The sequence below is a fragment of the Culex pipiens genome, chromosome 2, assembly GCF_016801865.2.
Source record: "Culex pipiens pallens isolate TS chromosome 2, TS_CPP_V2, whole genome shotgun sequence".
Taxonomy (NCBI): domain Eukaryota; kingdom Metazoa; phylum Arthropoda; class Insecta; order Diptera; family Culicidae; genus Culex; species Culex pipiens.
In genome coordinates this window covers 988478-999759 of record NC_068938.1, presented here as the reverse complement: position 1 = coordinate 999759, position 11282 = coordinate 988478, and the positions used below count along the sequence as shown (strand labels likewise).

General features: G+C 37.6%; 1 protein-coding gene across 5 annotated transcripts in view; it reads right to left on the bottom strand.

Annotated features, from left to right (window-relative positions):
* Window positions 1-11282, bottom strand: part of LOC120419034 (apoptosis-resistant E3 ubiquitin protein ligase 1) — an 82669-nt gene that overhangs the window by 1812 nt on the left and 69575 nt on the right. For 2 of the 5 annotated variants that reach the window (XM_039581596.2, XM_052708898.1), the window contains 6 exons: window positions 4471-5677; window positions 4186-4413; window positions 3963-4113; window positions 3291-3904; window positions 3033-3227; window positions 2899-2966 (listed from right to left, as the gene is read on the bottom strand). In XM_039581596.2, coding sequence (XP_039437530.1) covers window positions 2899-2966; window positions 3033-3227; window positions 3291-3904; window positions 3963-4113; window positions 4186-4413; window positions 4471-5677 — 2463 coding nt within the window. Of the gene's footprint in view, window positions 1-2898; window positions 2967-3032; window positions 3905-3962; window positions 4114-4176; window positions 4414-4470; window positions 5678-11282 lie in introns of all 5 variants that reach the window. The other 3 variants (XM_039581594.2, XM_039581598.2, XM_039581595.2) reach the window with 2 other exon arrangements.

The window sequence follows — 11282 nt, the reverse complement described above, 5'->3', positions numbered from 1 at the left end:
AAATTTAATGTACTTTTCAAATCTACGTTATCCCAGAAGAGTCATTTTTTCATTTAAAAAAAATCATTCTAATATTTCGTGTTTTTCCTAACTTTGCAAAGTTATTTTTTAGAGTGTAGAAATGTTCTACAAAGTTGTAGAACAGACAATAACAAATCTTTTGATGATTATGCATAAAGGGTTGGCTCACAACCATCACGAAATATAGCGATTTTACGAAAAAATGTTTTGAAAGAGTTATTTTTTTGTGTTTCTCTTTGCTTCGTCGTTCGTGTCTGTCGCGGTTGACCAGACCTTGAATGTCCATGATCAAAGACGACCAACTTTTTCAATACTTTTTTTTTGTAAAATCGCGATAACTCGTGAAGATTACAAGCAAACTCCTTATGTTTCCATTTCAATTGTTTTATAATTGTCTGCTCTGCCCATGTTCGCATAAATGTCCCATATGCATTTTTGTCGATTTTGACTTAGATATTGGAATAGCTTCGTTGGTTGTGTTACTTTAAGCTACACTAATAATATTTACCACTTTGTTCCAGAAATTCATTAATCAACGACAAATTTGTTTGTCCCATCTGAAAAATGTTCAAATATGAGTCCCATCGTAATAATGTTCAAAAACCAGTCCCTCTACAAAATATTTTGTCCTGAACATACCTTTCGGATTCTCCACTCTTTTGAACATAGCCAGCAATTATACAGACCGGCCATCCTGAAGGGTTTTCATCTATTTTACGATCACACAAATCTCCCAAATAACTGATTAATTCATTTTGAAAAAAATGTAATTTTTCTCCATTTTCCGCTCAAAAGTTTGTTTACTACTGGGGTTACCTAGGCAGCATGCTGCGATCGTGCTGGTTTGCGTACATATTGATGCACTATGTAGAAAATGTTCACATATCAGGTCCCATCCTGCGTACTTTTTCAAATTGAAAGAGAAAAATCAAGACTAATTTCTACAAAAACTTATCAAAAGCATAAACAAGAGCATGTTTGAGAACTATGTTGAATGAACTTTTAGTATAATTATTGTATATTGAAAATTTATGAGAAAATGTTTTTAAAAGTTTCAAGCTCGTTTTCTCAACTTGTTGAAAATGCATATGGGACATTTATGCGATCATGGGCAGTGCTCTACAACTTTGTAAAACATTGTTACACGCCAAAAAATAACCCTGCAAAGTTGGAAAAAACTCGAAATTTTAAAATGATTTTTTTTGTTCTAAATGAAAAAATGACCCTTCTGGGTTAATGTAGATTCGAAAAGTACATTAAAATTCCCTTATGCTCAAATATATTCTTCGGTTTAGTAAGGCCGATGCAGATATTTTTCAAAGTTTATGTCGAACCCCCCCCCCCCGCCTTTAAAATTGTCCCTAACAATCAGGGGGCAAAACAAATATTTTCTCAAAATACTTCAAAATTTTAATGAAATTAAAAGTCTAATCAACTGAAAAAAATTGAAATGCATTTTTCTGCATCGATAATCCTTTTTAGCATGTTTTGAATTTTTATAAAATTCTAATGTACAGCAAGGCAAAAACTTTTTTTCTCCCAAAAAAAAAAAAAAAAAAATTCGGTCCTTATATATTTTGGAAGCTAATGATTGCAAAACAACTGAATAGGTGTATAATGCATGTTAAAACAATGTTTTCATTAAAATATTGAAACCATGGCTCGCAATTTCAATTATTATACTTTTTTTGTTTTTTTGCCCCTCCCCCTCCTTCCCTCCCCCTCGACTTTGGTCAGAGTCGAGGGACATAAACTTCAAAAAATATGCTAGAGTTTTTAAAACTTTTTTTTTCGATTTAATTACTGATTACTTTTCCTGTCATTCTTGCATGACGAAAATGCCTACTTTTCTCTAATAAAATTATCGAGAAGTAAGTAAATGAATTGAACTTTTCAGCACTTGTATCTAAAAGTTATACTTTTCAATTTTCTTTTGATCTGATCGATGAATTGAATAAACAAATATTCAATTGACTTAAAATTCCACTCAAAGGGTGTACTCGGAATTGCAAAAAAAAATTATGGATCTCGTTGCAAAACCTGATTTTTTCTGCACTCGTCGTATTTATCCAAATCGGTAAACCTCGTACGATTCGTGCTGGAAAAAACCCAATTTTTGCAACTTGTTGCATAAACTACTATTTCGGAATTTTGAGTACACCATAAAATCGGGCGTCCAATAATTGTACACAAAAGTGCTTTTGACACCAAATTTCACTAATAACACTGAAAAACGTGTCTTAGTAAAAATAAGCATGAGCATGGCCCTCCGTTGCTGAACACAACCGTTCAGTTCAGTTCAGAATACTGCCCACCATTGAAAAAACGGCTAATATCCACTTTTGGCAAAAACGAGATATTAGCACCAGGTGGTAGAGGATGTTCCAACGCATCTCCTGGAACTTGAATTTCACTGAAATAATGTTTAGACTTGGCTGCCGATGCGAAAAACCAAACGGCTAATATGCCTCTCTTATGGGAAATTGCCTTGACGGAGGTTTTGTGACAAACACTAAAACGCGTTTTTCTCGGAATACTTGATTTGGCATAATAGCCGAATTTTCAATTATGGGCAGAATAGGTAACAGTAATTGGCCAGTGGCCACCTACGGCGCTCGCCATGTCGGTTTGTAGATCTCGATTTTGAGGTACAGGTAAAACGTGTCTTAGTAAAAATCCAGAAAAATGAAAGAAGACGTACCACCCCGCCATCCCAATATCGAAAAATGGACCTCGTTGAGCAAAGTTTCACGGCAATCGAAGAGTGGTTGGAGCAACTGTTTTGTAAGTTAGCGGAGAATTACCCAATTAAGGTTTTTTTTTTAAATCACTTCAATTGTATCCGTAAAAAATCTATTTTTCTGTAAATCAACTTACCACGTGTGTGCCGTTGGCAAATTTCCAAACGTTGGCGCTGCCGTTATTTGGAACCTCGGATTCAATTCCTAAAAAAATCAAAGTCGTTTTAATAAATTTCATTTTTATCCAAATATCACTCCGCAGTCCCTCACCTGAAACCCTCCCGGCGGCAGCTGCGAACACCCGGTCGTAAACTGCAACAGCCGGGCCATTTCCGTCTGCGAAAAGTTTCCCACGGCCGCCCAGAACCAGCCAAGCACGCGCCGAAACTCGGGCGACCCCCCGTTGACGATGTGGTTTGCCCGGAAGTCCGCGATCGAGTACTCGCCCGTTCCGCACAGGAGGAGCTGAAAATTTTGGATTGGGATTTTTAGTTTGTTTTGAGGTTTAGGTTGGGCGTTGGGTCGTACCTCTAGCTCATTCTCGTCGAAGATGCTCAACAGGTTGTCCGGAATGATCCCGTTGAGTCCCTTGAGGAAGCTGTCGATCTCTTCGCGCACGTTGTTGCACAGCCGCTGCTGCGCCAAGGCATCCAGATATTGGTTCTTGGTGGCGTTGGTGACCCTCGTTTTGGCCCCGTTCGGGATGAGTTCGACGGTTTTGACGAGCTGTCCGCTGGTGTCGTAGATCTCCTCCACGAAGTACAGTTCCAGGTTGTCGCTGGTGTCCAGGTCGGTATCGAGGATGTACTTGATCTTGGACAGGTACAGGTCGGGATCGTCCTGCTCGAAGTACTTGTAGTGCACCCGAAGGCCGATCAGCTGGGCGAGGAAGGATCGGGAGAACCGCGCCCGGACCAGCTGCCGGTAGGTTCCGCCGAGGGCACTCTCGTACAGGCACTTGCCGACGACCTTGCCGGCAAACTCAAAGTGCTTCAGCTTGAGATGGGGCGGTCGGCTGGGGTTCGGATGGACGAGGGCTTGTCTTTTGTCGTGGAATGTACAGAACAGGCCACCGCGTGGATCGAACAGGGCACTGCAGATCAGCTCGAACCACTCGCGCCGCAGACCACCCCAATCGATACCTGGAAGAAAGATCACAATTGGTTAAGAAGATAACCTCCAACCAGCGATCGCACCCACCTTGTTCGCCCTGGAATGTGACCTCAAAGTTGCCGCACCAATCCGAAACGGAAAAGTGCTTGGTGGCCTTCATGCTGGACTCGAGGATCTTCTCGCGCGTCACCTTGACCGCGATCTTCTCGTGGTAGTAGTTGGAGTGAAACTTGCGAACCTGCAACAACAAAAACACAGAAAATGAACATCGCCATGATCACCGGGCCGCGCGCTTTCGTACGAGTCTCACTTCGTGGTAGAAAAAGTCCTGCTTGTCCTTGAACGTCTCCGAGCCGCCAATGTTCTTGAGCAGAAAGTGCGTAAAGGTGGCCGCGATCACGTTGCGCTCCTTGGACGCCAGCTCGATCTTGGGCTGGCAGCCGTCGTCGATGATGAAGATCGCGCCGTGACCGTTGCCGTTGTTGTTGTTGTTGCTGACCGGGACGTTGGTGCCCGCCGGAGGCGGCAGGAACTGGAACTAAACAAGGATAATATCAAGTACGCGATCACGATCGCGCGATCGCACGTGACTTACCTTTGTGGACGGACACAGCCGGAAGGTGGCGATTCGCTTCGGGATGATTTTGAGGATCATCTCCTTGATGGTGACCTGCTTGGGTCCGACGTAGCAGAGCACCTTCCGCGGCTTGGACCATCGCTGCTGGCCGTAGATGCCAAACAGTTTGGCCTCGTAGCAAATGTTGTGCTTCCTGGAGGCGATGTTCTTGTGGACGAGCGTCGTATCGCTGCTGCTCAGCACGATGATGTCAAAGTCCCCGTTCGGGATCGGGTGACCTTCGTAGCTGATGACCGCTCGCAGGCACACCGGTTCCGGGAAGAGCGCAGTCAAGCTGATCCTCGCGTTGACTTTGTCATAAGACAGTGTGATCGCGTTGCAGTACTTGTCGCTCAACTTCCCGTACAAATCAAAGATATCGATCTTGTACCCCTTGATCGGATCGCTGTCCTGCGTAAACTGACACGTATTCCCGTGCTCGTCCCGCGGTTCAATGTGCAGGAATGTCGGAGCACCAGCACAGCAGACCACCGTACTCGCCGGTCGAATCAACCGCGATCGCCTCGCGTCCATCGGACCCGGAATGAACGTCTTCACAAACGGACTCCCAGCGATGTGACTCTGACCGATCAGCACAGAAATCTTGTACTGACCCGCCGTTCGGACGGTAAACTTGATCTTGGCAATGTTGGCATTATTCGGGTCAGTCGGTGACCCCAACTCGCTGATCGTGATGATCTTCCTCGTACCCTCGGTCACCTCCACAAAGAACTGGTCCGTATCACAGATCGGGTAAGCCTGCCCATTCCGCTGGTGAAATCGCACCGTAAAGCACATGGTCCCACCCACGATCGCCGGATCCTGCCAGTCCCAGTGGACCTTGCAGTTCGCCGGCAGCAAATACTTCCCCGTTACGTACTGCAGCAACGAATGCCTCGCTTCCGGTGCCAACGAGGGTTGTGTCATGGCCGCCAACGTGACCAACCCAGCCACGGACACCGACACGACCAACATTCCGCCCCATGTCCAGGCGTCCTGGTGTTGGCTGGATTTGACCACCGTTGACCAGAGATCCGCTTTGAGCGCCTCCAGGTTGGACTTGGAGGTGGGCAGTTTTTGGCGCGCCGCGGACCATACCTGCCAGTCTTTGCCGAGAATTTGGCTCGCGCGGGAGTCCTCCAGCCAGTACACGTCCTCGAGCGAGGTTACCTCGATGGAGACCAATCTGTGTGGTGAAGAAGAGCAAACAAGGCAGTTTAAGTAAATTTGAAGGAGAAAAATATAAAAAAGGTTGTTGGTGTTTAATAAACACTGTTTATCTTTATGTTGTAATTAAGTGCATTTCAAAACTTTTTTCTATTAAATTATACATGGCAAAATAAGTAGTAATTAAGCTCTATGTCAGGGGTGACCAAAGTATGGCCCGTGGGCCAAACGTTGCCCGCGAGGTTATTTTTAGTGGCCCGCGGACCCATTTTGAAATATCATGTAAAATGGCCCTTCGACAACCTAAAGTGATTTAAAAAAAATAAAAATTCATGTTATGTTTTGATCCTGAATATTTTGTTGAAAAATCTATCTTATTGAAAATTTAATGTGAAATAAATTAATTTCGTCAAAATTTTCATCAATCAGTTTTAGAAATAAGTTATAAAACGTTCAATTTTGGCTAAAGTATAAAATTGTAAAAATGGCGATAATATATGTATCTCAAACTTATTTAAAAGTTAGAATTCACTATTTTCTTACAGGCTGGACCTCAAACTTATGATGCACTTAGAAACCTTCCCCATCGGGATTCGAACTCATGACATTTGGATTATGAATCTAATTGACAAACATCTGATTTAAGCAGACCAAATTGTATTAAATTTTTATTGAACTTGGATGAATGAATGAAAAATCCTTTTTTGCAATTCCGTCGTGAAACTACCTACATTTCCTGTCATTCTTGAACGACGAAATAGCCTACTTTTCTGTACCAAAAATAACAGAATCGAATAGCAACACTTTTCAAAATAAATGCTGAAAAGTTCTACTTTTCAGCACTGAAATGGGTGCTGAAAAGTTGAACTTTTCAGCACTTGTTTCGAAAAGTAACACTTTTCAACATTTTTTTGATTTAAACGATTTATTGACAAAATACATGAAAATTTTACTTAAAATTTCACTCAATGGGTGTTTTTCGGAATTGCAAAAAATGTTGTATGGAACTCGTTGCAAAACTTGATTTTTTCAGCACTCGTCGTATTTATCCAACTCGGTGAACCTCGTTGGATAAATGTACGACTCGTGCTGAAAAAATCGTCTTTTTGCAACTTGTTGCATAAACTACTATTTTGCAATTCCGTCGTGAAACTAATTACATTTCATGTCATTCTTGAACGACGAAATAGCCTACTTTTCTGTACCAAAAATAACAGAATCGAATAGCAACACTTTTCAAAATAAATGCAGAAAAGTTCTACTTTTCAGCACTGAAATGGTTGCTGAAAAGTTGAACTTTTCAGCACTTGTTTCGAAAAGTAACACTTTTCAACATTTTTTTGATTTAAACGATTTATTGACAAAATGCATGAAAATTTGACTTAAAATTTCACTCAATGGGTGTTTTTTCGGAATTGCAAAAAAATGTTGTATGGAACTCGTTGCAAAACTTGATTTTTCAGCACTCTTCGTATCTATCCAACTCGGTGAACCTCGTTGGATAAATGTACGACTCGTGCTAAAAAAATCCTCTTTTTGCAACTTGTTGCATAAACTACTATTTGAATGAATTTGAGCATATTGTTTTTAATTTTTAATAACATTTTTAAAATATCAACTTAACACAACACAGCTCCCAATTTTGAAATTAATGTTCATGTCTAAGGGAGTTTGGGGTAGTATCGACACCTATATAAAATCTTTTTTTTTTTAATATAAAGTGAAAACGGCAATTTAAATGACAAGGCCGGCACTAGTAATGGTAAACTATTAAAGTTGGAATAGGTCAAGTAATTTGGAACAATCTGTAAAAGGCTGGCGCTGCCCTAAATTCCAATACTTGCGGGTTGGGAAATAACTTACTTTTACAGTTAAGTATTTAGAGTGATTGATTTAAAAAGTCAGAATACTCAATTTGGAATGAACGCAATGACAAATTTAAGAAAACCATAATTTTTTTGATTTTGTTTTTTAAATATTTGTTCTTATATCTGATAGACTGAAAACCAGATTTCCGCAAATTTAGCATTGAAATAAGCTCTAATTTTAGTTATTTTCCATCAATTTCTTTGAAATTTAAGGTGATGGGTTTAAATAATATTTTTTTAATTTGAAGGGTTACGGATTTGAAACTAAAAAAGTTGTTGGTTCAAACTCATCACTATACTTTAGCCTTAATCATACATTTAAATCTTTTTTCAAATTTTAATTATTTTATTATTTATTCGATCCTGTTACATTTTTTATCATCTTATTGAAACACTACAATATTCCTATAATTGGTCGCAGTGGTTTCAAGGCTATACAAAAAAAAGAAGAATTGAAACATTTTATCACAACATCTTTATTTAAACCATCGATAACACCGACCAACAATATTTCTGCGCAGGCTCATCTCGAGGGGAAGCATGAACTTTGGGGTTCCCAGAAACACGTGCACTTTGATTAAAAAAATAATATTTAAACAGGGTCGAATGGTTTTTCTCTAAAGTGAATGTATGACAAAAGGTCGAAAGACATAAGGTCGAAAGTGGACAAAAGGTCGAATGGACAAAATGTCGACAGGACAAAAGGTCGAATTTAAAAAAAATATATGTAACAAACCAAAACTTTTGATTTGAGCCTAAATACACAAATATTGATAAGGCTGGTACATATATTTTTAAAAGTTTTTGTCACCCCCCCCCCTTCAAAATTGGCCCGAAAAATCAGGGGGCAAAAAAAATATTTTTACAATAAACTTCAAAATTTCAATGAAAATTCAAGTGCAACCAGCTGAAATCAAATTAAAATACATTCTCCTACGTTTAAAATCATTTTTAGCATGTTTGGGTTTATTAAAAAATCTTAAGATTTTTTGAAAATTTTCGATTCAAAATCTTTTTTTTTCGATACAATTTTTGTTTTTGTCAGATCTTAGATTTTTTGAAAACTAATGATTGCAAAACAACTGAACTAGTGTAAAATGCATTTTAAAACACTTTTTTCATTTAAATGTGAAGACTATGGCTTGTTATTTAAATTTTTATATTTTTTTATTTTTTTGCCCCCCCCCCCCCCCCTTGACCTGGAAAGGTGATTTGAACGTTTTTTTTAACTTCACTTCTATATTCTTAAAATTAGAGGTCTTCTGAATAAAACTTGCCCCAGTATTGCTGGAATTTTTTAGAAAGGGGAGGGGGCGGGTTATCTTTGAAAATATAAATAAAAACGATCGTTTTTTATATATATATAGTTATGTTTTTGAAGTCTGTAATCTACCCACAAGTTCTTCGGACTGGCTGCGCTTGTGTTCGATTAGATTAGATTAGATTATAGCTATGTTTTTGAAGTCAGATTTTTCTTCGGATCTATTGAGACCATGCTTTCAGATTGAAAAAGGACAGAAAACTTGCAATAATATTTAATTAGCAAGACTTTTTTGAAACTATTTAAATTTAAGCTTGAAAGAATGTAAAAGTTTCTAAAATATTCCAACGATTTTTATAATTAAATTAAAACTTGCAAAATATTTAAGAAGTAGCATGTTGTTTTTAAAAATAAAATAAAAAGTAAAATAATAATTTATCAGTCAAACTTTTTTTTGAAGAACTGCTCATGTATGAAAGAATGGAAAAAACTCTCAAAAATATGTTGACAATCAAGAATAGGTTGTTTTAAAAAATAAAAATAAACTTTGTCAAAGAACTGCTCATGTTTGAAAGAATGGAAAAACTCACAAAAATATAACGACAAAAAAGAAAAGGTTGTTTAAAATAAAACAAAGACTTGAAAAATATTTTAGGAGTCGAACTTATTTGCGAAGAACTGCTCTTGTTTGAAAGAATGGAAATCTTCTCAAAAAATGGTTTGGAAGTTATTCTGTTTATTTTTTTAAATAGATCATCACTAAAAGGGTGGGTAAACCAACGATTGACAAACAGAAAAAATCAGACTTTTTGTAGGAAAATATTTTTTTCAAGAATTATTTAAAAGTTTATAATAATAATTATTTGTTTAATTTTTTCACATTCGACCTTTTATCCTTTCAACGTTTTGTCCATTCGACCTTTTGTCCACTTTCGACCTGTTGTCCATTCGACCTTATGTCTTTCGACCTTTTGGCATTTGACCTTTTGTCCGATCGACCTTATGTTTTTCGACCTTTTGTCGCACCTCCGTTTCTGGGGACCCCAAAGTTAAAACTTCTCCTCGAGTTGAGCCTGCGCAGTCATTTTTGTCATTTTTTGTTGGTCAGTGTACTATATTGTAAGCTGAAAAAAAAACAGAATTAAAAACAATTATACTAAACAAGCCTTACCCGACAAACTTCGTCTTGTCTCGTTTTTTTCTTGACGTTTTTAGCTCTTTTGTTTCTTCAGCCTCCTGTGATCAAAATTTGATTATACGTAATTTGTCTTAGACAATCGGCTGATTTTCCAGAATCGGTCTCAGAGTGGCCAAAATGTCAATTCGTTAGCGTATAAACCCTCCTTGGGCTTTTACGAACCCAACGCAACAAAGAGCACCTCGATCCGACGTTCCGTGTTGAATTGATTCGCGTTCGAACAAAACCATCGAAATTTTTTATATATATAGACTACACAGAAAAAAAAAATGATGGTAATATTCATCAGGAAATGGTGACAGATTTTGTGGCTAAAAAAATGATGAATTTTACCCTAGAAAATGATGAATTTTCATCAGTTTTTGATGAATATTCATCAGGTTCACATTTTTACACATTTTTTATGTAATATTACTCATCATTTTTACCATCATTTTTTTTTCTGTGTAGGTTCAACGATAAAATTATGTTAAAAATCTAATGTTAAACTCATTCTTCAACTTGTGTTTAAATTAGCGCACAAGAGGTGTTCATTAGACTGGCTCATCGTCATATGGAAAATTTATCATCAAATCAAACCAGAACAAAGTTTTTTTTGCCATGTTTTCTTCGGGAAAGTTTTAGTATTTTTTATTCAATTCAAACGCTATTGTGTTGATTTGAATAATTTAGAGGAAAACAAAAATGATAAAAATCAAAACGAAAAAGGAAGTTTTTTCAGAGGCTCCCAAATTTTGGGGAGTTGCTTAGGGGTCTAAAAGCAATCGAGTTTTGAAAAATCGACCATCTCGAGCAACACTAGTATTCATATAACTCCATAAAAATATGTGGGAATTTGGACACCTTTTCATTTTTGAGACAAAATGCTTGAAAAATATGAGGTTTTATTTTTTGACCAGAAATGAACTAAAATTATTGAATTTGGCTTTAAAAATGTTGAGATGTGCATTTTTGATTATTTTATTTCTAATTATTTTTTTTTTCAACTGTAGAGAAACTTATTTCATAAATATTTCGCTTTTTTATTGTAATTTAATGAATTTTAAAGGAACGTGACCACATTCTCAAATATTTCGTTTTCGGAATTTTTGTTTTTGCAAGTAAAAACAAATTAATTGATCGTCTCACGTGATTCCGTGATATATTTATGATTCAAGCTCTTTGTGATGTTAACAAAATGCCAGAAATTTAGTTTGATGCAGTTTCAACCGAAATTGTCAACGTTTTTCAACTTATAACTACACCTTGTCTTGGATACAATTGTTTCAGCTGGTTACAATTTTGAGGTACGGTTTTT